This window comes from Podarcis pityusensis (genome assembly GCF_964106645.2).
Source record: "Podarcis pityusensis genome assembly, chromosome: 1".
Lineage (NCBI taxonomy): Eukaryota > Metazoa > Chordata > Lepidosauria > Squamata > Lacertidae > Podarcis > Podarcis pityusensis.
The window spans coordinates 5809304-5836389 of NC_138028.1; the positions used below are offsets into that span (position 1 = coordinate 5809304).

At 44.8% G+C, this 27086-nt stretch overlaps 1 protein-coding gene across 2 annotated transcripts; it reads left to right on the plus strand.

Moving 5' to 3' along the window:
• Positions 1 to 271: 271 nt before the first annotated feature.
• On the plus strand, positions 272 to 17209 carry SOCS4 (suppressor of cytokine signaling 4). 2 transcript variants are annotated; one of them, XM_080989319.1, is made up of 2 exons: positions 272 to 700; positions 15338 to 17209. In XM_080989319.1, the coding sequence occupies exon 2, from the start codon at positions 15448 to 15450 to the stop codon at positions 16756 to 16758; it is 1311 nt and encodes a 436-aa protein (XP_080845445.1). In that variant the 5' UTR covers positions 272 to 700; positions 15338 to 15447; the 3' UTR covers positions 16759 to 17209. The 2 variants fall into 2 exon arrangements, with proteins under 2 accessions (XP_080845445.1, XP_080845446.1); XM_080989320.1 differs by lacking the exon at positions 272 to 700 and adding an exon at positions 3999 to 4019.
• Positions 17210 to 27086: the final 9877 nt, after the last annotated feature.

Sequence of the window (27086 nt, forward strand, 5' to 3'; positions counted from 1 at the left end):
TATTTCTCATTTCTTCTCGCCTTTCCTTCCTCAAATAACCCCTTCTCCATTGGCATTTTTCCTTCCCCATTGGGGAGGAAGGGGGCTCCTTTCTTCCTTCTTTTCTTCCTAGGGGAGTAAGTTTTAGGACGGCACCCCCCCCAAAAAACGTGCCTCCTATTCCCGTGTATAAGACTTACTATATTCCCCCCCCCCAATTTTTTAAAGTTTAAAAACCGGGGGTCGTCGTCTACACGGTTGCAATTCATTATTTCTTAATTTGGGGCTCCAAAAAAGGGGTCGTCTTATGCATGGGGGGCGTCTTATACATGGAAAAATACAGGAATTAAAATTCCCCTGCACTCAGTTCTGCCCACCTTCCCTTTTCCGCTGCCTCCATCCTTCCCCCTTTCCCGATGCTTTTCCCCTCTCAACCTTCCCCATTCCCTTTTCCTTCCTCCTCTTTCCTTTTAAACTCTCCTTCCTTGCCCCCCCCCACTTTCTTTCCTTCCTCCCTCCCCATCTCCTGCTTCCTCAGCCCAGCCCACCTCCCCCCCCCCCCAGTTCCAGCTGTGCAGTTAATCCAGTCTGGCTTTGTGTCTGATGGGGAGCGGATGTGCCTGTCCTTGCTGGGGTGAAGCCCCTCTTGGACCCCTTCTTTTTGGGTGCCAGACCTCCGCCCCCCCCCCACCAACAAAATGCCTCTTCTGGTAAGCGGCAGGTAAGCATGCTCAATGGGGGTGGGGGCAGCATCCCCTTCATTATGGAAATTGCTTTTTTATCATTATTATTAACTGCTAAAGGCTTTCCGATTGCCATCTTCAAGGCATGTTTCTTAACATTCTGGGAAATTTAATGAATCATAATATTCTTCCTTAACATCAGTGCTTTTTTCTGGGGGGACGCAGGGGTGCGCATACCCCTAAACATTTTGTGAATCTAAGTTTGGCCTCATCAAGGAGCAGTATTTCAATATGAGTAGGAAAATGAGAGTACCCCTAAACATTTTTTTTAAAGGAAAAAAAGCACTGCTTAACATTATGGGGAAAGTGTATCTGGGGGGTTATTGGAACTGGAGTTGGGGGGTCTGTTACTTGCATTGGCCGGGTATCTTTCTGGTGGGAAGAGGAGTAGGCTGTATTCTGACAAAATCTGGCTCGCTGTTGGTTTCATAACTGCCGTCGCAGAAATGTAACTTCTTTTTTAGAAAACAGCTGAAGGCAAAACTTTTAAATGAGTCTGTGCCTTTAAGGTTGGAATTGGTGCTCGGTAATAAATTTTGATTCAAGAAGTTCCCAGTTTTAACCCGCTCTAGGGATGTGTATTAAAAAATGGATAGGCAAATAAATGTTTAGGATCCTTGACTGCATTTCTCAAGGTTTTTCTGGACAGCATCTACTAGTGAGTAACCAAGCATTTGACTGTGTTACGGGTCACTTCAGTATCTTATATCCACCCATGGCAGAAAGTGATACTCGGCTGACATGCTGTCCTTATTTCAAAGGATTTCCCTTTATTCTGGAATATCCCCATCTCAAAACCAAGCACTGCACTTATTTTTAAAAACTTTGATATGCCCATCACACTTTGGATGCCCACCACACTTTTCAAAAGTTAAAAAGCGAGGCTTTCTTCTCTTTCAGATGACATTTCCAAGTGTAGCTGCTTCTAGCTCTACTTCATACATGCACGCATTTTACATCTCATGTCTTGAAACATGCATGGAAATGCCACTTAAGAATGACTAAAATTCCGGTCTGATTCACTGCCACCTTCTATTCTGGAAATATTCCGGAAGCGATTCGTTCAAAGCCAAACCTAGGTCTTAAGATGTGTGTCCTTTATTATAATGATAATTATAATAATAGATAATGATGCTTATAATAATACTATAGCGGCAACACTAGTTGTGTGTGTCTTATGGAGAAACCACAAGGAACTAAAATGCTTGTTCTTGCCTTTTAATGGTAGCTCAGTAGCTGTTGAGATCTAGGCTGACAAAATACATGAAATAGCTCTGGATTGTTTGTTTGGCCCTGCTTACAATACATGTGTGAATATTTCTGGTCTCATATTGACACGTGTGTGTACTATTATTATTGTTACTATTATTAATCTATATGCTACCCATCTGACTGGGTTCCAACAGATTAAAGCACAATACCACATCAAACATTAAAAACTTCCCCGAACAGGACTGCCTTCAGATGTTTTCTAAAAGTCAGATAGTTGTTTATTTCCTTGACATCTGACGGGAGGGTGTGACTACCAAGAAGGCCCTCTGCCTCACTAGATGTTTCAGGATATGGCAATATACTTTGGACACAAATAGGTGCCTTCTTCTGTTTCTAGAAATACAGCTATTAGACTGTCCTTAGCTAGAATATAATTTTTACGAGATGACATTTAAAAATAAGCAACTGAATATCCACTTTGTTGTATTTAAGGAAACATTTTAAATAGAATTGGTGTTTTCATTTTACTCTTTTATTTTTGGAGTGTTAACAGGGCTTCTTTTTTAAAATGAAATTATGATAAATACCTATTGAGGATCTCAATTCTGGTTGAATTTCAGATCCATAATTAAGCTAAATATATTTCTGTGTAGGGGGAGAAACAAATTGTGGATATTTAAATGGGAGCTGCACAAGAGTAATATTTTTTCTTCAGTTTCCATTCATTTGAATGAGCCTTGCAAAGGAGAACCCAAGGCATTCTGTCCCCTTTCATGCCTGGAGATGACAATGGATTGAATAAACTGAGGCTTAACCCAGATAAGATAGAGAGGCAGTAGGTGGATGGTTTGTCTGCCAAGTTGAGTGGGTGGTTTTTGTTTTTATTTTTATTATGAATTTTGTGGTTTTATCTTGTGAACCACCCTGACACCTGCGGGAATAGGGCAGTATACAAAATTAATAATAATAATAATAATAATAATAATAATAATAAAAAACCTATTCTGGATGTGGTTGCACTCCCCTTAAATCATGGGTAGGCAAACTAAGGCCTGGGGGCCTTCTAAACCCGGCCCAGAGATGGTCCAGGAATCAGCGTGTTTTTACATGAGTAGAATGTGTGCTTTTATTTAAAATGCGTCTCTGGGTTATTTGTGGGACATAGGAATTCGTTCATCCCCCCCCCCAAAAAAAATACAGTCCGCCCCCCAAGGTCTGAGGGACAGTGGACTGGCCCCCTGCTGAAAAAGTTTGCTGACCCCTGCCCTAAGTGATCCAATTTGCAGTTTGGAGGTAAAGTGGTACCTCGGGTTAAGAACTTAATTCGTTCTGGAGGTCCGTTCTTAACCTGAAACTGTTCTTAACCTGAAGCACCACTTTAGCTAATGGGGCCTCTCACTGCCGCCGCACCGCTGCTGTGCGATTTCTGTTCTCATCCTGAAGCAAAGTTCTTAACCCGAGGTACTATTTCTGGGTTAGCGGAGTCTGTAACCTGAAGCGTCTGTAACCTGAGATACCACTGTACTCAGCATCCAATATTGTCATGACCAGAGGCACAGGTGTCCTCGGGGGCTGAAAATGTCCTGCCTTTTATCGACTTCTGGTGAGAAATCGGCTACAATCTTACTTGGACAGAGATAGCTTGGCTACGGTACGGTCAGCCATGCTCTGATAACCTCCCTTTAGATTATTGTGTTATGTATGTAGCTGCCTTTGAAAACAATTACCTTGTTAGTCCAAAATGGGGCAGTGAGGTTGTTGACCAGGACTAGGCAACTGAAACATATTATGCTAGTACATTATCAGATATTCTGGCTTCTTGTTTATTTCCAGGCAGTTTTGGGCCAGGTTACCTGTAGGATTGCATCCTCCCACATATACCCAGACGTTGAGTCCATGATCTCTGAGTACTACCGCCAGGTGTGATCCAACTAGTAGTGATAAGGCCTTCTCAGTAATATCACCCTGGTTGTGGAATGCCCTCCCCAGAGAGCCTCACCTGACCCCTGTTGTGTATTTTTTTCTGGTGCCAGGTGAATACATTCTTATCCTTCCAGGATTCTGAGGGAGGTTTTGGCTTTTAAGGTACCAATTTTATTGATTTTTCTCTGGCATTATGTGTTTTATAAGGGATTTGTACCAAGAAAGAAAAGAAAGAAAGAAAGAAGATATTTGTACTTTGTATTGCTGAATTTTAGTAGTATTTATGTATTACACCTGAAAGTGAGGTCCTTCAGTTCACCACCCAGAGAAATGCCATAAATAAATAAGCAATATTGATTAACGTATGGAAGGATGCAGTTTGAATTTTCTGCCTCTGGCACCAAAGCAGGTCTAGCACAGTTTAGTACTCTTCACACTTCTTATGTCTTACGTGCTGGTGACTAAGAATCATTTGCCAAAAACAGCAACTGATAAAACAAAGTTTTTGCATGAAGTAATTTCCCCACCCCATGGCACTATCTCACTATCACAGTGTGATGCAGGAGCAAAAAAAAGCAAAAAAAGGCTGCATCAGTAGAAGTATAGTGTCCAGATCAAGGGAAGTAATAGTACCACTCTATTCTGCCTTGGTCAGACCACACCTGGAATATTGTGTCCAGTTTTGGGCACCACAATTTTAAGAAGGATGTTGACAAGCAGGAAGGTGTGCGGAGGAGGGTGACCAAGATGATCAGAGGTCTGGAAATGAAGCCTTATGAGGAGTTCTTGAAGGAGCTGGGTATGTTTAGCCTGAAAAAGAGGAGACTGAGAGGAGATAGGAGAGCCATCTTCAAATATCTTAAGGGCTGTCGCATGGAAGAGGGAGCATGCTTGTTTTCTCCTGCTCTGGAGGGTAGGACTCGAACCCATGGCTTCAAGTTGCAAGAAAGGAGATTCCGACTAAACATTCGGAAAAACTTTCTGACAGTAAGAACTGTTTAGCAGTTGAACAGACTCCCACTGGAGGTGGTGGACTCTCCTTCCTTGGAGATTTCTAAGCATCTTTCATGGATGCTTTAGCTGAGATTCTTGCATTGCAGGGCATTGGACTAGATGACCCTCGAGGTCGCTTCTAACTCTTAAGATTCTATGATTCTCACAACTCATGTGACCAGGCACACAAATAATGGTACCTAATGCCTCTTTACTGAAACAATGGGTTGGATTTTGCTGGTCTTGCATTCTGGGAGTACTCAAATAGGGCTTGCTTTAACCAGACATATATAGGATTGCACTGTGAGTCTCCAAATGACAAAAAATACAACACTGCACAGTCCCCTCTTAAGTCTGCTGAAGAGCTGGCAGCCTGTTTTCTCAACACTTTGTAGTTCAAGCCCAATATATTTACTACATTTTGAGCGCATGTTAACATCTGCAGAATTGGGGCTACTATAAGTACAATTGTAGTCAGTTGTGCTTCAATGAGTACCTGCATTAAAATACAACCAATCTTTGAAACAATATTTTATACATACTGTTTTTAAAGAGAAAATGTCTTCTGCACACAGGTTACAAAATACCTGAACTGAAAAGAGAATTTCCGCTTGCCATTTCTGCAGCTGAAGCTAGCTTTTAATTTCACTACTAGGCCAACAACAGTAATCACTCCCGGGCAGAAATCTTTTTAAAAACAAAACAAACTTGCAAGCAGTTTTCACAACATATTTGCTTATAGTGTATGGTAACTTTCATAGAATGTGTGTCCTTGATCTGCTTTATAGTCTAAATGGTGCTCTGGTAGGTTTTATTCTGATGCCTATTTTGAGTTAAGCTGAGAGAGCCATCTCTTGAGTGGTAGGAGGGAGGAACGAATTGCCCTTAACAACAGAAGAGTGCTGATGGGCTGCAGCTTTTGGTATTTGTCTGGTTTCTTACCAACAGCACAACCTTAACCATGTCTACTCAAATGTAAATCCTGTTGAAGTGTAGGGACGCAGTGGCGCTGTGGTCTAAACTATGGGTTGGCAAACAGGCCCGGGGGCCGGATCCGGCTCAATCGCCTTCTAAATCCAGCGTCTGGAAATCAGCGTGTTTTTACATGAGTAGAATGTGTGCTTTTATTTAAAAGGCATCTCTGGATTATTTGTGGGGCGTAGGAATTCATTCATTCCCCCCCCCCAAAAATATAGTCCACCACCACCCCCACAAGGTCTGAGGGACAGTGGACCGGCTGAAAAAGTTTGCTGACCCCCGACTGAGCCTCTTGGGTTTGCCAACCGTTGCTCTGTCCTAGCTTCTGCCAACCTAGCAGTTGAATTCAACCCTGAGCAAATGGAACTAAGATTGCAGTTTAAATTACACTGGGATAGCAAATACTATTTGTTTGCAGCCTGCATTTATGCGGTTATAACACATTCATTGCTCCTATGGATTTATTACTGGAGATAGAATTTCTCTCTTTAGGGAAATACAGGCTTATGGATTCCCTGGTCTTTATCAGCCACCTGGAGGTTATCCATACTTCCACTTGCCCAGTGCCTAGAAAGCATGGGTCCGGGCAGTTTTCCACATGTCCCATACTTTCTAGGCAAGGGTCATAAAATCATAGAATTGTAGAGTTGGAAGGGACCCCGAGGATCATCTAGTCCAACCCCCTGCTGTGCAGGAATCTCAGTGGTTTTGCCCTTGCCCTTCCACTTTCCCATGGAAAACCCGCTCTTTGGCAATAAATCAGAGCAAACGTCAATCTGGAGAGAACCCAATTGACATTTGCTCTGATTCAGCAGTAAATATTGGATTTTCCCAGGGGAAAGCAGTGGTGCAAGGGCAAGTCTGGATATGATCTTAGTCTCAGAAGAAGAGTATTATTCTGGGCCTCTTATATCTGTCCACACATGATGCAGGGTCCAAAGTAACTGGTTTCAGACTTCTCCAATCTTCTGCTGTCCTTCCTGTTGTTGTGAAGATCAGTCAAATTTCTCCTAGTTGCTAGTCCAGGGGTGTCCAAACTTTTTTAAAAGAGGGCCAGATTTGATGAAGTGAACATGCATGAGGGCTGAACAAAGTTGTTGACCCTTTTTTTAGGATTTTACCCCAAAGTTGAGTTGTTGACCTTTTTTTTAGAACCACAGAAAGGAACTGTCTATGAGGGCCGGATTAGAACGGACTTTGGATATGCCTGATCTACTCACTAGCTGTATGAGAGAAGTGAAAAGGAACAATGTTGGCTTCCATTCTCTCCCTGAGATAAGTGTCCATTGCGATTGCAACCAACAAAAGAGACAGTCCTGTGTCAAAGAACAACGAATCAAACTCCTCCGCAGTATTTTTCATGCTCTGATTACTTCCCTGTGGCGGAATCATATGGTCCAAAAGGAAGCCTTTATTTTATTGTCTGTGTGTGGGAGCTAGCTGCGTGCTTAAGTGTTTTGTCAAAGGCAGGATGCTTTTAAAAGGCTTTCAGTGTGTGCCCACTAACAAGTAAATTGTACATGAAAGACGTGAGCATCCTTTCTGCTGAGACCTATGTCACATCCGCTCTGTTTCTTAGTGAAAATAAAACCTACAAAGCAGATGCTCATAATGTGGCTTATCAAATGGCCCATTCCATCAGTGTTGCCCTCTGGGTGAAAATATACTTAATATCTACGTGGTCTTTTGTTCTTATCTTTGTTGCTGGCATTAGTGAACATAAAGCTATATGCATTTATTTGGTTCAGATATCCTTGGGTTATGAAGATGTCGTTAAAGTCTGATTTGTGGGGGGTTGGGATGGAGACTTAGGGGAAGGAGAACAAGTTAAAGCATGATATTAAGCAAATCTGTACAGCTGGCGTGAATCCCAATTTATGTGAGTGTTCCTCGTCTAAACCAAGGGTGATTGGGAATTTTCTGTTGTCTTGCTGTGTTGTTAAAATGGAAATGTCCTTACATTAAGTTACTGAGGTTACGCTGGCGATCTTGTACATTTAGAATTTTGTATTTGCATAAGACCTTGTTCTGGTTTTTTGGACCTCCTTTTTGTGTTAATGTACTATTAGGTTCCTCTAGCCTTCAAAATGGTGCTGGCTAAGCATAACATTAATAAATAGCCCCTTTCTCTTGCTCATTTGAAGAGGAGGAGACAATGTCTGAGAAATCAGTGGTATCTACCCTCGGGGAATAGGACACAGACACTGGGTGTCTCTCAGTAGCAATATTGTGAGGGTAAATATAATGAAGAGAATAGATTAATTAAATGGAGAGAAGACCCGAGAGCTGCTTTTTTCAGTCATCTCAGTCCATTTAAGAAGAAGAGGTGGAGAGCTGAGCTGGGAGAAATAGAAATGTAAGCGTGATGTAAAATGGTTGCTCCAAAGGTCTGGTGGAAAGCCCTGTTTCTGTGCGTACAGATGAGCTCCTTCCTCTTTATCTTCAGCTGGGCAGGGGAAATATGCTTTGAGTTATAAACATGGAGAAGAATGTGTGTGCGCGCGCTTAGATTTCTCCAAAGGTTATGGCATGTGTAAGATAATATTTCTCTGCAGAAGAATGTTTATTGTTAAGAAAGAGGGTTTATTGCTTTTGATTTATAGTCCAACATATCCCAACCGCGCAAGGTGATAAACATTATGTTTGTTTAAATAAATCTTTATCAGCAATGGAAGTGACACTGTTTTTCATACCATTTACAGATGAGGCACCAGATTTGTGTCTTGGGCTGCAATGTGAACACTAGGGAGTAAGCCCCACTGAACACAGTGGGACTTAGAGTAAGCCTACATAGGATTGCTTAGTCCAGGCATCCCCAACCTTCAGCCCTCCAGATGTTTTGGACTACAATTCCCATCATCCCTGACCACTGGTCCTGTTAGCTAGGGATCATGGGAGTTGTAGGCCAAAACATCTGGAGGGCCACAGGTTGGGGATGCCTGGTTAGTCTATCATCAGAGATCAACAAGGAAAAGATTTCTCTGTTGAGGTTTTTCTACCCTTGACCTCTCAGTGGCTTTTGATATGACATAAAAGAAAAGATTAACGGGTTGTTGTTTTTTAAGTGCCCTGATTTTCTTCTAAAAATGGCATTCAAGTCTTGAAACAACCGTAAGCATCATAACATAAAATACTGTATTATAATTAACAGCAGGTTCAAGCAGTTTAAAACCAAGAGAACAAAGTCCCAAAGACATAACCTCAAACAGTTAACAAACAAAAGCACTCAAGCTAGCAGAAAAAACCCACTGGTCACCATTAGAACAGTGTTAGCAGTCACCAAAGGCTCACATAAACAGAGACAGGCTTTTCCTGATGCCTAAAAGATAATAAGGACAGCTCCAGGTGAACATCCATCTAGAGGGAATTCTATAATCAAAGCTTTCTATCTCCAGTGGTGGCATTTCCATTTCCAGGGGCCAGCTGCTTAACTTCAGACTAGGGGGTTGCCTGAAGAAGGCCTCCAGTCACTATCTCATCTGTCCAGGAGAAGAAAGCACTTAAAGTACCTTGTTCCCAGGTCATGTAAATTTATGGCTATCAAAACTAGACCTTTGGCAACACATGAAATAGGAGAAGGCAACTTTTGAGTAAACATGCATAGAAATCACTTGAAATTTTTGAAGACATTTCAGAAGAAGTTTGGCGTAGAACACATTGTGTTAATTGTGATTTCTTTTGGACCTCCTGCTGGAGTCAATAGGAATAAGCTGGGCAGCTTTATGCTGGTTCTAATGCTCTCCAGGCAGTTGAGGGTTTACTCCTTTGTGGACACTTGTGAGCTGTTCTGTAAAGTTTCATAGCCCTCTTTCTGTCTGTATAATAGCTGTATAAAATCACCAAGTGAAATCATTTCGTGTGCGGATGATGCCTGACTCCATTTTCCCTTTAGAACAGACCCAAAAGCAGCAGCTTCGGCTGCAAACAAGCTTGTGGAGACCATAATTACCGTATTTTTCGCTCTATTGGATGCACTATAGGAGGGGGAGTACAGGGGGGGAATTTTTTTTTCTTGTTCTCCCCCTCTAAGTCAAGGTGCGTTCTGTGCGTTCAAGGTGCGTTCACCCGAAGCCTCCGGAGCCCAGCGGGAGTTCCCGCTGGGCTCCGGAGGCTTTGGGTTCCTTTCAACCTGCTCTTTGGGGCTGGCGGGGGGGGGAGCGCTGCTTTCCCCACCGCCAGCCTCCAAACCAGGTCGGGTTTGGAGGCTGCTATCCGCAAGCCTTGGGAGCCTGGCGAGCATTCTCACCGAGCTCCCAAGGCTTGCGGATAGCTTCCTGAAGCCTGGAGAGCGAGAGGGGTCAGTGTGCACCGACCCCTCTCTCTCTCCAGGCTTCAGCGAAAGCCTCCATTCGCTCCATAGGACGCACACACATTTCCCCTTCATTTTTGGAGGGGGGAAAGTGCATCCTATAGAGCGAAAAATACGGTAGATGGATTTACAAAATGCTGCCAATGCCAGCTAGTAGTCCCTTTTCTCCAGGGGTCAGTTTCCACTTGATGAATAATAGTCTTTCTCTTTTGGTGAACCAAGTTCATGGTCTTGCTGTGCTCCAGCATCTACTGAAGGTGTGGAGGAACCTTTGGGCCCTGTAGATGTCGTTGAACTACAACTCCCATCATCTCTGGCCATTGGCCAGGTTTACTAGTGCTGATGTGAACTGTAGTTCAGCAACAGCTGGAGGGCCAAAGGTTCCCCACTCCTGGTCTGCCATTAGAAGCAGAGCTGAAACAGAGCGGTGGCTAAGGGCAGGTTCCACCAACTGGTCATTTGGACGGCAGTCTCACTGTATCTCTTATCCATTCTTCTTCAGTAACTTCCAGGCTAGACTCTCTGATGCAGTCTGAGAGGCGCAGAGAAGCCCACCCACCAAAAGTATTTGGAAACATTCGTTGGTGTGCAATGCAGGCGTCTGGCTTTTTGTGAAGGCTAGTCACCAAAATTGTGTGACATTGCATCTGTTCTAAACTACACTGGCTTCTTGTTGGTTTCCAGACAGACTTCACGCAAAGTGTGGAAGAGGCTGTCCTCTTAATCTCTAGCACAGGGCTGTGGCCTTTTCAATTGTAGGCCCTCTAGGGAATCTAAGCGTTGTAAAAAGGTAGAAGGTAAAGGACCCCTGGATAGTTAAGTCCAGTCACAGGCGACTATGGAGTTGCGGTACTCATCTCCCTTTTCAGGCCGAGGGAGCGGGCGTTTGTCCACAGGCAGCTTTCCGGGTCATGTGGCCAGCAGGACTAAACTGCTTCAGGCACAACGGGACCCTGTGATGAGTGCCAGAGTGCACAGAAACACTGTTTATCTTCCCACCACAGTGGTACCCATTTATTTACTAGCACTGGTGTGCTTTCGAACTGCTAGGTTGGCAGAAGCTGGGACAGAGCAACGGGAGCTTACACCATCACGCAGATTCGAACCACCAGCTTTCCAATCAGCAAACCCAAGAGGCTCAGTGGTTTAGACCACAGAGCCACCCACTCCCCTAAGCATAGTGCTACCATCTTTTAAGAGAGGTTAAAACATCTTGTAGTTTTGATACAGTACTTTGTTTTATTTGTGTGTAAACCACATTGAGTTAAAATATTTGCCTTAAAGGTAGCTTGTATGTGGCTTAATAATAAGTAATATTAAAATACTCGTTTAAAAATGCCTCAGAGGTTCAAGTACCCTTGCTCCATATTATAAATGTATTATGTTCCATTTGCATGTTTCTTATTCCCTGGGGCCAGCAGTGTGTTTAGATAAACATTAAACTGTAGGGGAGGCAAACAAAGGCATGTGTTGTGCATGAGTTGAATCTTGAAGAAGGCTTAATTTTGGTAGTGTCATTTCCCCCCCTCTTGCAATCCCTTAAAAAAAAAAAAGCCATCCATCATGGTCTTTCAAAATTGCTTTCATGAAAGGAACTGGATTTTATATAATCCTCTTCAATATGTAAAGCCCTAGATACTTCAAGTGCCTTGGGGGTGTCCCTTAAAAAGAAAAAGAGAAAACCCTTCATCTTGAAAAGCAAGTGACAAGAGTACCAAGAGATTCCCAGTATGTAACTTATGTATTTTTAATTAATTTCTGTCTTGAGTGTGACCTGAAAGTGTCAGTATAGAATAACATCTCTTAACATCACACTTATGTGAACTAATATTGAACAAGCATAACGTGAATCTTTTGAGCATGTAATATTTCTTGGCCTACTTTGCCTCTCTTCTGGGGGTTTTGCTCTTGAATGACTCACTGGCATGAATATATATATAGCATTTGTCTAAAAAGGACAGGCAAAGCAAAATCCTCTCCAACAGCTCTCAGCTACCTGGTGCCCTCCAGATGTTTTTGACCACAATTCCCATCACCACCAGTCACTATGAAGGGGGCGGACATCTGGGGGGAAAGCGTTTGGCAACCCCACCCGCCATTGAACCCAATGTGTTTTGACTTTATATGATTTTGGCCTGTGTAAGTTGCAGGTTTACTGTACAGCACTTGTCCCAACGGCGTGGTGGTGGTCCTGGAAGTATGCCCTCTTCCAGCGATGACGTTAAGCCGTCTCTGCAGTTTATCTCTCATAACATGATCATGGAGGAAGTCCTTGAGAGCTAATTAAGTTAGAATTGTGTTTCAGGTAATACAGAGGTCCATCAGCCGCAGTTCCATTTGTCTGGAAGCACTGGAAGTCACACCTATTTACCATGGCCTTTTGCACTTAAGTTGTACATTTTTAGGACCCTTTGTTACTCTATTATTTGTAGTTGTTTCCCCAGCTGTTGTTGGACTACAACTCCCATCACCCCTAGCTAGCAGGACCAGCGATCAGGGATGATGAGAGTTGTAGTCCAGCAACAGCTGGGGACCCAAGTTTGAGAAACACAGATTTAAAATACCGTATTTTTCGCCCTATAGGACGCACTGGCCTATAGGACGCACCTAGTTTTTTGGGGTGGAAATAAAGAAAAAAAATAATTATTTCCCCCCCAGCCGCGGCTTCAGCGCGCCCCACACTCCTGGCAGCAGGCTGCTATCCGCAGCCTAGGGAGCCCTGCGGGAACTCCCGCAGGCTCCCCAGGCTTGCTGATAGCTTCCTGAAGCCTGGAGAGCGAGAGGGGTCGGTGCGCACTGACCCCTCTCGCCCTCCAAGCTTCAGCAAAAGCCTGCATTCACCCCATAGGACGCACACAGATTTCCCCTTCATTTTTGGAGGGGAAAAAGTGTGTCCTATAGGGCAAAAAATACGATAATAAAGAATTTGGAATTCTGGTAGTTGTTCTTTTTTTAATAAAAAAACAACATTAAGCAACAGATGGGTAGCCGTGTTGGTCTGCCATAGTCGAAATAAAAAAATTCCTTCCTGTAGCACCTTAAAGACCAACTAAGTTAGTTCTTGGTATAAGCTTTCGTGTGCATGCACACTTCTTCAGATACACTGAAACAGAAGTTACCAGATCCTTCTATATATTGAGAAGGTGGGGAGGGGTATTACTTAGAAGGGTGGTGGGAATCGGAGATTGGCAGATAGCTGAGATGAGCCTGTTGACGACTCTTAACGACTGTAATAGGTCTTACAGGAAAAGGCAAGGGGTGAGAAGGTGAGAAATGGCTTAGTCATGTATAATGAGATAAGAATCCGATGTCTCTGTTCAGACCAGGTTTCTCCATTGTTTTAAGTTTGGTAATGAGTTGTAATTCAGCAGCTTCTCTTTCCAGTCTATTTCTGAAATTCCTTTGTAGTAAAACAGCTACTTTGAGATCTTGTATAGAATGTCCTGGGAGATTGAAGTGTTCTCCTACTGGTTTCTCTGTTTTGTGATAAACAGAGAAACCAGTAGGAGAACACTTCAATCTCCCAGGACATTCTATACAAGATCTCAAAGTAGCTGTTTTACTACAAAGGAATTTCAGAAATAGACTGGAAAGAGAAGCTGCTGAATTACAACTCATTACCAAACTTAAAACAATGGAGAAACCTGGTCTGAACAGAGACATCGGATTCTTATCTCATTATACATGACTAAGCCATTTCTCACCTTCTCACCCCTTGCCTTTTCCTGTAAGACCTATTACAGTCGTTAAGAGTCGTCAACAGGCTCATCTCAGCTATCTGCCAATCTCCGATTCCCACCACCCTTCTAAGTAATACCCCTCCCCACCTTCTCAATATATAGAAGGATCTGGTAACTTCTGTTTCAGTGTATCTGAAGAAGTGTGCATGCACACGAAAGCTTATACCAAGAACTAACTTAGTTGGTCTTTAAGGTGCTACAGGAAGGAATTTTTTTATTTCAACATTAAGCAAGTAACTATGGGTATTCCAGTAGCTGGCACAAATGCTAATATTTATAGTTCCATAGGTAAAAAGGATCTTGCATGAATATGGTGTCCATGTGATCTAATCGCCTTGATCTGAATATCAGTGGAATAAGCTAGCAAGATATAACTTGGAGTTTAGCTTTGATTTGCATTTCCACCCACAAACGTTTCAAAATATCAAATAAAATACGATTGTCCTGATTCTGTGGCAGATATAGATTATCTGATTCAACCTCTCCCTCCAATTAATTAATAACGCTTTCCTAAGTGGATATCTGCCAGCCAAGGCTTGATTCTTGGAAACAAGTTAACCCCTTAATTCCCAAACCACACCACATACAGGATTTTTAAAGCAGCAGAATGCCTCCACGCAATGTCTGCCACATTGAGCTCCTGAAGGAAGTATGGGATAACAAAAGAGGAAGAATATACGGTATTTAGTGCTTGTCTCAGTATGAACTTAATGGATTAAGTACAATTCTAATCACCCCACAGAAACCAGTGTAGTCCTTTCCTTTCCAATAGAGCTTCTGTTGTGCTGCTGGGCACACGAGCACTGTGGCCGGGCCCTTTATGTCAAGATGCTCTTCAAAGCCTCCCCTAGGAACATGCAGCAGCGTGCACTATCCTTGCTCCTTGTTTTCAGCTCTACTGCTTTTCCTGGAAGTAGTTTGCAGCTTTACTGCTTTTCCTGGGGAAGGACAAGCCACCAGATATTCCTAGGGAGGGTGCAGAAAGGCTGTGAACAGCCGGGCTCTGACGCTTTGTGTCTGGGTGATGGAAGCCTGAGTGTATGCTTGGGTTTATCACACATGTACTCATAATGTAAAGGGACGCAGGTGGCACTGTGGGTTAAACCACAGAGCCTAGGGCTTGCCGATCAGAAGGTCGGCGGTTCGAATCCCCGCGATGGGGTGAGCTCCCGTTGTTCGGTCCCTGCTCCTGCCAACCTAGCAGTTCAAAAGTACGTCAAAGTGCAAGTAGATAAATAGGTACCACTTCGGTGGGAAGGTAAATGGCATTTCTGTGTGCTGCTCTGGTTCTCCAGAAGCGGCTTAGTCATGCTGGCCACACGACCCGGAAGCTGTACGCCGGCTCCCTCAACCAATAAAGCAAGATGAGTGCCGCGACCCCAGAGTCGTCTGCGACTAGACCTAACCCTTTACCTTTCACTAATAACGTAAGCTGAGGACTGTCTTTTTTGTTTTCGTAGGTACATCCGAAAAGCACCTGATGGAAGCTTTCTGAGCTAGAAACTGGCTCCAGAGGATTTGGCAACGGTAGCCTTGGAACTTTTGTGAATCCGGTTGCATTTGTGGGGAAATGGCCGAAAATAAAGAAAGGAGTCCTAAAAATCCAGATGTGAGGCCTAAAACCAGCCGGAGTAGAAGCGCAGACAGAAAGGATGGCTATGTGTGGAGCGGAAAGAAGCTTTCCTGGTCAAAAAGGAGTGAAGGCAGTGCTGACGCTGAAACAGCCAGCACCTCAGGGAAATCCATGTTTAGTTTAAGGAACCAGGAGAGGAAACACAGCTGTTCCTCTACTGAGCTAGACTTGGAGCGTTCCTGCGGCCACAGACTCCTAGGCCGCTCCCTTAAGCAGAAACTGCAGGATGCTGTGGGCCAGTGCTTTCCCATAAAGAACTGCAGCAGTCGACATTCTTCGGTGCTTCCATCAAAGAGAAAGATCCATATCAGCGAGCTCATGCTGGACAAGTGTCCTTTCCCGCCACGATCCGAACTGGCCTTCCGGTGGCATTTAATCAAACGGCACACTGCCCCTGTAAGACAGGCGTCCGAAAGTTGGTTAAGTATGGAGCCGTCACAAGGTGAAGGGAGGAACGGGGAACTCAGGGGCGTTGAGAGTGCCGAAGGAGGAGAGTCAGCGGTTTTGCAGGCATGCAGCGTTCCTGACGTTGCAGCCTGCAGGTGCGACCCTCAAGGTGACCCTGCTGCAGGCAAGCAGCTAAGGAACAGCAGAGAGGAAAGTGACATGGACTCCGACGATGAGGTGGTGACACTCTGCACTAGCTCCAGGAAGAGAAACAAGCCACGGTGGGAAACGGATGACGAGCTGCTGCAGCTGGAAACCCCTCCTAAATATCACACCCAGATAGATTATGTTCATTGTCTTGTCCCTGACCTCCTTCAGATCAATAATAATCCCTGCTACTGGGGAGTGATGGATAAATACGCTGCAGAAGCACTTTTAGATGGGAAGCCAGAAGGGACTTTTTTGCTGCGAGACTCTGCCCAGGAAGATTACTTGTTCTCGGTCAGTTTTAGGCGTTACAGCCGGTCCCTTCATGCCAGGATCGAGCAGTGGAATCACAACTTCAGCTTCGATGCTCACGACCCCTGCGTCTTCCATTCTCCCGACATCACTGGACTCCTGGAACATTACAAAGATCCAAGCTCTTGCATGTTCTTTGAGCCACTTCTTTCGACTCCCTTAAACAGGACTTTCCCCTTTTCCCTTCAACATATATGCAGGACAGTTATTTGCAACAACACGACTTACGATGGCATAGACGCCCTTCCCGTTCCGCCCTCTGTGAAGTTGTATCTGAAAGAATATCACTATAAGTCCAAAGTTAGAGTCCTCAGGATTGATGTACCAGACCAGCAACTCTAGAAGACTTTCTGAGAGACCTTTGGGAGTCTCTGTCCTTTTCCCTCTAAATAATTGTTTTCCCCTGGAAAAAAATTATTTATAGTCTCAACTGAACTCTGCCTGAGCCTTATGGTCCAAATAGATTTTTATTCTGCAGCTCCAACAGGCAGATTTTTTGGGTGAAGACACAAAATCTGTGCTTTTATTGGTAATAATATTCTATAGGGTTTTATGGAATTTCAAGTAGATTTTTTTTAAGTTTTCACTCAAGCCTAACCTTTTAGATTGAAGCTAAGTCAAAATGAATTTTGACTTGTCTTTTATATACTGTGATTTATATGCAGTACGGGCATGTTTGAAACACTGTATGCAATGTCTACTCAAGAGTGACTAATTTGTATTTTATACCTTTCTTTGAAAATTAGTACTTGGTCCTCTCTATAAAAAGTAAAATTAATGTCTATTTATGATGCTGCTGCTGCTACTGTGTGGCTTCTTAATTTCGGTCATAACAAAAATATATTATCTGTCTTTTGAGTCCATGTGACCATAATCTGGTATATGGCACAACATAATTTGGTCTTCTGATCATTTTTTACTTGTTTTAAAACTATTTACTGAGCTTAGATTGCCTCGTTTGGAAATATCTACCAAGAACCCAGAACAATAATGCACCATATTAAGCGATGCCAGTGTAAAAAGTTAGTAAATATTTTACAAGGAATTAAATAATGGGCAGGGCATCTGATTGGGTGCAGACCTCACAAGCTATTAACTATATGTGCTAAAACAAATATGATTAAAATGTGCTGAAGGGGGCACATCTAAGTTCACCAAATCCACTCTTTACTCTTCCCTGCTCACCCATTCCTTTTACCTTCCTTTCTTCCCAAATAAGACAACACTGGGATAGCTCAGTAGGTAGAACACGAGGTGCTTAACCTCAAGGTTGCAGGTTTGAGCCCCACGTTGGGCAAAAGATTCAGGCATTGCAGAGGGCTGAACTAGATGACCCTCGTGGTTCCTTCCAACTCTTCAGTTCTAAGAAAGAGAGATGTGGACCTCCTGCCCCTCTCACACACACAACTCAGTCTTGCGTAGCGTTGCCATCTTTCAAAAAGTGAAAATCCGGACACAAAAGTTGCTGAGCTTTTTTTTGGCACAGCTGTTGAGCTTTTTTTCTTGGTTTTTGAGCAGTTTTTAAGGACATTTGCCAAAAAAGTCAACACTTCCAACATGCGTTGCCATACTTCTGGGTTTCCCTGGACATTTTCGGAAATTTCACCCAAACGCAATTCACGGGTATGTCTGGGGAAACCAGGGCGTATGGCAGCCCTAGTCTTGCTTAGATAAGCGCTCTCTTGTCATTTTCCCACCTCCAAAACTGCCCAGCTCTAACCATTGTAGTTTTACATGGTTAAAACTACAGTAACCTTTCTCCAAAAGCGTGGACAGTACCTGGTTGGACAGATGTATTATATCTGCATTCTTCAGGCCCGTTGCATAGTTAATACGGGAGAGTATTTTCACTGCAGACATCGGGGGTTCTCTGTGAGCAGAGACGAGCAGGTAGCCTGAAGACCGAAGTTTATAGGAAAACACCATCCTCTTTCAGGCATGCGTCTCTCAAACAAAGTATAAATTGAACTAGATATGCGCTTTGTCCTCCCATCTCAAGGACAGCAATGTGTCCCCTCAGGACTAAGAAGTAGATTATTAGGCTTTTTCCTCACTTGCTATTTTAAAATAGCTTTCGAACTCCAGAGGTCTCCCTGGAGAGTCAAGAGGGCATTGGGTCCTCGTAAAGCAAGTGCCAGACACTCACTTAGAAATTTATGAATAGGTCTTGGTGAATTATCTATTCTGGAGGCACACTTTTTAGTATTGCTTCCCTGTCGATTAGTTCCTTCTGTTCCAGTCATAAAACTACCTAGTTTTCAGCTTTAATAATATCAATGGGAAGGGTCTTTTTAAAAAAAAATCAAACCCCAGGCAGTGGTGTAGCTTTCTCTTCTTCCTCCCACCCTGAATGTACCTTCCCCCCACGGGATTAATATTTTTGGATTAATCTTGTTTCATTTAAAAAGAAGGAATCCCAATTTTCACTTTTAAAAGTTCTCAAGACGACCTATATCTGTCCCTGTAGTTGCTTCTTTTAGCTTTTATTTCATCTGCATTCTGATACTATTCCTCCTCTCCTAATTGCTTTGTATTTACATTTGCTTCTCCCTTGTAGCACTGTGAGTAAAGGTAAAGGGTAAAGGGACCCCTGACCATTAGGTCCAGTCGTGACCAACTCTGGAGTTGCGGCACTCATCTCACTTTACTGGCCGAGGGAGCCGGCGTACAGCTTCCGGGTCATGTGGCCAGCATGACTAAGCCGCTTCTGGCAAACCAGAGCAGCGCACGGAAACGCCATTTACCTTCCCGCCAGAGCGGTACCTATTTATCTACTTGCACTTTGACATGCTTTCGAACTGCTAGGTTGGCAGGAGCAGGGACCGAGCAACGGGAGCTCACCCCGTCGCGCGGATTTGAACCACTGACCTTCTGATAGGGAAGGGCTAACTCCCACCCCACCCCATTTCATTGCAGTACAAAAGGAGAAACACTCTGTTTCACAAGGCTTTTAAGTGTGGAATCCAATAAAGCTAGCGTTTTCCTAGAGGCAATGTAAGGACCACGTCTCAGACTATGTGCAGGGGTCAGCAGACTTTTTCAGCAGAGGGCAGGTTCACTGTCCCTCAGACCTTGTGGGGGGCCGGATTCTATTTGGGGGGGGGGGAGAATGAATTCCTATGCCCCACAAATAACCCAGAGATGCATTTTAAATAAAAGGACACATTCTACTCATGTAAAAACATGCTGATTCCTGGACCATCCACGGGCTGGATTTAGAAGGTGACTGGGCCGGATCCAGCCCCTGGGTCTTAGTTTGCCTACCCATGGACTATGGAAAACATGTTTGCAGCGGGTGATATCCAGGTAGGTGCTGCCACTAGCACAAGAACATTTGACTGTGCAACAGAAATTCCTCTCCCTCTTCTCTCCCTGCTCCCTAAATTTGTTCTGGGGCTTCCCAGGATAGTACTTTTTTATATTTTAAACTACAATGAAAGCAACTTATTTTTTAAAAAACGTTTAAGGAAAATCACATGGCATATGTGCAAAGATAGAACCTGCACGTCTGGCGGGGTGTGTGTGTGTGTGTGTGTGTGTGTGCGGGAAATAATGGTACACAGGGTTTTGGTTTCTGGAACATGGCAACTGCACTTACTAATGTTCATCGCTTGTTACTGTGTGTTGATGAAGGGGAGTATAGAAAGCCTTTTGTCGGAGCCAGAACAAAGGAATGTTATTCCCACCTGCCTTCTCTCTCTCACTGTCTCTCTCGCTCTCGCTGTGACCAGAGAGAGCCACAGAGCTCCTTCCACCATCTTTTATGCGTCTCTGCAGGAATGTGCTTTAAGTATACCCTGACGCATGAGCAAGCTTGAGAAAGCACCTTTCATGTTGAGGGAACCAGCTGGCAAGAGAGCCGACAGTCTCTGCTGTCCGTCTGCAGATTTCCCCAGAGAAGCCCTAATTCCCCATTTTCATTTTTCTTAGAAAAGAAGCCTAGTCCGTGCACAGCCTGACACAAGAGGGGGAATGCACAGGTTCCGTTCATTGGTTTTGTCAGAAACTAGCCTGCTCCTGCCTCCCAGTGTTTCTTGGCCAATGAACGAGGTCGTAATAACGACTGACATTAATGAAAGCACATCTAGTCAAAGCGAAGGCTGAAGTCACAACACCCACTGAAGGAGTTTCTGGGTTCATTTTCAAGTCTTCTGCTGGGCGTATTTGCAGCATTTTTAGTCAACTCTAGAGCTGGCCGGCACTGCAAATTCCATTCAGAAAAACGGCTGAATAGCTAGCTCCTGAGAAAGTCTCGGGAGGACAAAACCCAGAAAACACTTGGCTTGCAATGCTGCAACAGCAGCAACATCCTCCTTACTAACATGAATGAAAAATGACCCTAGCTGGGGGAAATGGCTATCATGGAAGCCACCGTCGTTCTGAGCCAGAGAAAACCAGGATCGTTTAGTTAAAAGCAGAAGGTCAAGGGATAATCTTACAACTTGCTGCAATATTTATGTTTTCTTCTTAGATGTAGCATTCCTTCCTGCGGTGTCTTGTTTCCACAACAGAAGCCCTTTTTCTCCGCCGAACTTTACTATCTCGGCAGGCAAAACAGCTCATCTCATTGGCCACTGCGTGAGCAAAAATAGGGACTGTCCACTCCTTCCGCCCTGCTAGTGACCGCAGCTCTTTTTAGTTGCAGCATGCGACATTTAGGGCCCTCAAGGGTAGAGAGATTCCACATTAGCCAACCAAATGCCAAGCCAGAAAGAAGGTGAGTTGGTGGGGTTATCTTATAAAAACTGCACTCTTCTGTAAAGAAGAGACTTTACAGTTAAATTATGTGTCATCAACCAGGAAAGACAGGCTACTCAAAGCCTATCATAATAAAAGCATCCAGTAGGAAAATAGTGCCCAAAAGTAGCTGGGAATGGAAGAAAGTGAAGTTATAACAATGACGGCTTTTATTGTTGTATCCAGCCCAGTAGTCAGGGATGGTAGGTGTCGTCCGAAACATCTGGCAACCTCCCCAACCTGCTGCCCTCCAGATGTTTAGGATACAAGATCCATCAGCCCCAGCTGCATGGCCAATGGCCAGGGGCAATGAGAAGTGTAGTCCCAAACAGGTTGGGGGAGGCTGATATACAGAATTGAATCGGTGTGTGTATTTTATGTATCTGTGGTGAGTTGCCTGGGTTTTGAGTCTGCCACTGTGGTTCCCTTAGTTCCCAGCAGAGTACAGTCATACCTCGGGTTGAATATGCTTCAGGCTGAGCGTTTTCAGGTTACACTCGACGGCAACCTGGAAGTAACGGAACGTGTTACTTCCGGGTTTCGCCGCATGCGCAGACGCTCAAAATGACATCATGCGCAGAAGCAGCGAATTGCAACTCGCGCAGACGCGGGTTGCGTTCGCTTCAGGATGCGAACAGGGCTCCGGAACGGATCCCATTCACATCCAGAAGTACCACTGTACCCTGTTTGGGTTGGTGGTGTAATCCTACAAGTATTAACCCTTGCAGAAGAAGAGCTCCAGCGATCCGCTTAAGCCTCCAAAATAGACTCCAGTTCTCCAGCTTTTTATAGTAGGGCAGATAATAATAATAATAATAATAATAATAATAATAATAATAATAAATTTTATTTATACCCCGCCCTCCCCGGCAAGAGCCGGGTTCATGGCGGCTAACACCAGTAAAATTATAATAAAAATATAATCAGGGGGAATCCAATTTAAAATACAGGTTAAAATGCAATTTAAAAAGCAGCCTCATTTTAAAAGTAGCCCACAGATCAAAACCGTAAGGGGAGGGAAACATAAGGGTCAGACTGAGTCCAAACCGAAGGCCAGGCGGAACAGCTCAGTCTTGAAGGCCCTGCGGAAAGATGCCAAGTCCTGCAGGACCCTGGTCTCTTGTGACAGAGCGTTCCACCAAGTCGGGGCCAGTACTGAAAAGGCCCTGGCCCTAGTTGAGACCAATCTACTTTTAAAATGGGCTACTTTTAAAATGAGGCTGCATTTTAAATGGCATTTTAACCTGTATTTTAAATTGGTTCCCCCCCCCCCATTATGATTCTACCGTAATTTTACTGGTGTTAGCCGCCCTGCGCCTGGCTCTGGCTGGGGAGGGCAGGGTATAAATAAAAAATATTATTATTATTACCCTATGGTTGGAGCAGTGGCATAGCGTGGGGGGTGCAGGGGGGGCTGGCCGCACCGAGCGCAACATCTGGGGGGGGGGCGCTCGCACTCGCAGCTCTCTGCCCCTACTAAAATCCACGGGTTAGGGGGCGCAAATTACTTGCCTTGCCCCGGGTGCTGACAACCCACGCTACGCCACTGGGTTGGAGGCAGCAGTGCTTCTGAACTCCCGTTGTTGGAAACCACAGGAGGGGAGGGGTCTCTTACGCTCGGACCCTTCTTATGTGTTGGGGCACCTAGTTGACCATTGTGAGAGCAGCATTAGCCTGACCCAGCAAGCTCTTAGTACGTTCCCATGTTCCTTAGTCCACCAGAAGACAGGCAGGTGGTCATCTGTAGCAGCCAAAGCTTCTGAACTATTTTTAAGGGTGTTCCACATTGATTACTAGAGCGCAGCCAATCACTGTGATGGCAAACGACTGTGCCTGCGGCAAGCTCCTTTCTCTTCCAGGAAAGGTTGTGAGCAGCAAATCCGATGCAGCTGATAAAATGCACTCTAGGCCTGTTGCCTGATATGCAGGGCTAAGGTGGCTTTCCCACGCATGGCCCAAAAACGAGGGCACAGATGTGCGTAGAATCTGCCGATCCGAATTTATATTTATAGCTGCAGAATTTAGAAATCATGGGAGGAGTTCAACGCCGGGCTCCTCTGATCGTTCCGCCATCTCCTCTTTCTTGCTTTGGGGGGGGGGGTTTCTCCTGGCCCTCCAGGGCAGAATTGGGGCATGCGGAGAGTGCGCATTGTGCTTCTGCTGGCATGGCAGCTTAGCTGAATCCCGCCCCATTTCCGTAGCCAACATCAACAGTGTAAATTAAATAGAAATGCAAAACATCACTGTACAGGAGAATACACCTGTATGGCAAGTGACCTGTGCACAGTTCTGCTGCCCAGTTGCTCACTGTTGAGGGGCAACCTCACGACCCCTGTGGGTCTCCTTTCTTAGGGAAAGAGCACCTCAGAAGAACAGTAAGAAAAAGAGGGAACAGCCCTGGGGCTCCACAAGGCAAAATTCATTATTACAGCTCAGGGCCAGCACACCCATAAGGCAAGGTGAGGCGACTACCTCGGGCGACAGGATCCACAGAGGCAGCAAAGCCTGGTGGAGACCTTTATTCAGCCCTTCTTCCTGATATAGATCTTCACTCACCCCTTCTTCCCTGGCAGGGAGAATGGCATCTTGTGGTTTGCCTCAGGTGTCAAAATCTCTTGCGCCAGCCCTCTTACAGCTCATGGCAATAATTTTGAGTGCCTTATTTATTGAATACCAGGACTTTCTCTCCACCACCCTATTTTCTCTCATTCTTTAGAACAGTCTAGGACAGGGGTCAGCAAACTTTTTCAGCAGGGGGCCGGTCCGATGTCCCTCAGACCTTGTGGGGGGCCGGACTCTATTTTGGAAAAAAAAATGAACGAATTCCTATGCCCTACAAATAACCCAGAGATGTATTTTCAATAAAAGGACACATTCTACTCATGTGAAAATACGCTGATTCCCAGACTGTCTGTGGGCCGGATTGAGAAGACGATTGGGCCGGATCCAGCCCCCGGGCCTTCGTTTGCCTGCCCATGGTCTGGGACTAGACTGCCCCTCAGACAGAAGGCAGCTTCAAGCAGGAATGTCCACTGTAAAGAAGAACCACTTTGGTAGTAACAAGCAGCTCAAGACATTTTGGTGCCTGAAGCAAAGGACAAGAAGGTGTCTTTCCCCAAACCAACTGGACTGGTAGTTGAAATTTACTCCAATATTGGGAGCATCCTGCACTGCACTCGAGGGCAGCAGGCTAGCATAGCAGTTAGATGGCACTCACAGCTCTGTCCGCTCTGCAGCTTGCATATAATAGTAACTGGTTTTTTCCCTTCTCTACTCTCTCACTTGGAAAACTGTAGTTGCTATGTGGGACAGTCATGACTCATAATGACCATTAGGCATCACTGACCTGTTTCCCAGCTCTGCATGCTAATTAAAATGGAAACAATGTCACTAGATGATGATGATGAGCAGCCTTGGATGCAACAAACCACATGATGTTCTGCATGTTTGTAACACAGACTTGCAAGACAGAGCTGTTCCGCCTGGCCTTTGGTTTGGACTCAGTCTGACCCTTATGTTTCCCTCCCCTTATGGTTTTGATCTATGGGCTACTTTTAAAATGAGGCTGCATTTTAAATTGTATTTTAACCTGTATTTTAAATTGGATCCCCCCATTATATTTTTATTATAATTTTACTGGTGTTAGCCTCCCTGAGCCTGGCCAGGGAGGGTGGGGTATAAATAGTAAGTATTATTATTACTACTACTACTATTATTATTATTCCTTCGCCAGTGGTCGGAATTTCTTTTTTTGTCATTCGGATCCATTGATTCAGGCCCTACCCTCCAGAGCAGGAGAAAACAAGCTTTCTCCATATTCCATGTGACAGCCCCTCAGATATTTGTGGGGCACGGGTGGCGCTGTGGTCTAAACCACTGAGCCTAGGGCTTGCCAATCAGAAGGTTGACAGTTCGAATCCCCACGAAGGGGTGAGCTCCCGTTGCTCGGTCCCTGCTCCTGCCAACCTAGCAGTTCGAAAGCACAGCAAAGTGCAAGTAGATAAATAAGTACCGCTCTGGCGGGAAGGTAAACGGCGTTTCCGTGTGCTGCTCTGGTTCGCCAGAAGCGGCTTAGTCATGCTGGCCACATGACCCAGAAAAACTGTCTGCAGACAAACGCCGGCTCCCTCAGCCAGTAAAACGAGATGAGCGCCACAACCCCAGAGTCGTTCGCTACTGGACTTAACTGTCAGGGGTCCTTTGCCTTTTTTATCCTGTCACCTCTCAGTCTCCTCTTCCAGGCTAAGCATACTCAGCTCCCTCGACCATTCCTCATAAGGCTGGGTTTCCAGACCCTTGATCATCTCAGTCACCCTCCTCTGCACATGTTCCAGCTTGTCAATACCCTTCTTAAACCGTGGTACCCAGACTACATGACTCCAGGCAGGGCCTGACCAAGGCAGAATAGAGGTACTGTCATACCTCGGGTTACAGACGCTTCAGGTTGTGCGTTTCCGGGTTACGGACGCACCGGAACCTGGAAGTACCGGAACGGGTTACTTCTGGGTTTCGGTGCTCGCGCATGCGCAGAAGTGCCAAATCGCAACCCGTGCGTGCACAGACACAGCGCTGCGGGTTGTGGACACTGCGGGTTGCAAACGTGCCTCCAGCACGGATCACGTTCGCAATCCGAGCGTCCACTGTACTCTTACTTTCCTTGATCTGTTAATGAATGTTAATGAATTGTTCTGTGGTTTCTTATTATTTTGGGCAGCTTTTAATAATAGGATAGCCTCTCAAGAGTGGTTAGCCTGTCCCCTGCCCATGCCTCAGTTTAACAGGACTCTTAAAACTGCTTTGTTCCAGCAAACATCTTTTAGTTAAATCCTGTTGACTATCCTTTTTTATCAGTTGCTCACACAGGTTTTTTTATGGCTGTGTTTTGGCTACTGTTAGTTTTATTGTGAGGTTTCTTGGGGCTGCTTTTCATTTTCTTGTACTTTTTAGATTTGTAAGTCACCTTGACTTTTATAGAAAGGCTGGGTGTTGATGGCAAAAATAAATAACCAATCATTTTAGACACCTGGGAAGTGTGAGGTATAAATAAATAAAAGCACATCATTGTTTGATCGATGGTTTTATGTGTTTAGATACCACGTTCCTGCCAAGACATCTGTCTGCACAGGGCACTATGGGTCTTTGTGTGGCGGGGGGCAGTGTTTGGTATTTATATACCTCCCAATTAACCATAGGCTCTTGGTAGAGGGGATGCTCAGAAGCGGCAGCTAAGAAATATGTAAGAAATGGTGTTCAGAATTCCCAGCAAGTACAAAAAAGAGCCTGTTGTCTTTGTCCATGGAGTTTTCTTGGCAGGGATACTGGAGTGGCTTGCCGGTTCCTGCTCCAGGTGCATCACGTTCGGTCAAAACTCTCCACTATGACCTGTCCATCTTGGGTGGCCCTGCACAGCATAGCTCATAGCTTCTCTGAGTTATTCAACCCCTTCGCCATGGCAAGGCAAAATATGGTTTGAAGCTCAACATCAAAAAAATGAAGATCATGGCCACTGGTCCCATCACCTCCTGCCAATTAGAAGGGGGGGAATGGAGGCAGTGAGAGATTTTACTTTCTTGGGCTCCATGATCACTGTGATGGTGACAGCAGCCACAAAATTAAAAGACGCTTGCTTCTTGGGAGAAAAGCAATGACAAACCTAGACAGCATCTTAAAAAGCAGAGACATCACCTTGCCAACAAAGGTCCGTATAGTTAAAGGTATGGTTTTCCCAGTAGTGATGTATGGAAGTGAGAGCTGGACCATAAAGAAGGCTGATCGCCGAAAAATTGATGCTTTTGAATTATGGTGCTGGAGGAGACTCTTGAGAGTCCCATGGGCTGCAAGAAGATCCAACCTCTCCATTCTGAAGGAAATCAGCCCTGAGTGCTCACTGGAAGGACAGATCCTGAAGCTGAGGCTCCAATACTTTGGCCACC

Excerpts from the sequence above, each read along its gene's own strand:
- SOCS4 (XM_080989319.1), top strand. The coding sequence starts at position 15,448 with ATGGCCGAAAATAAAGAAAGGAGTCCTAAAAATCCAGATGTGAGGCCT.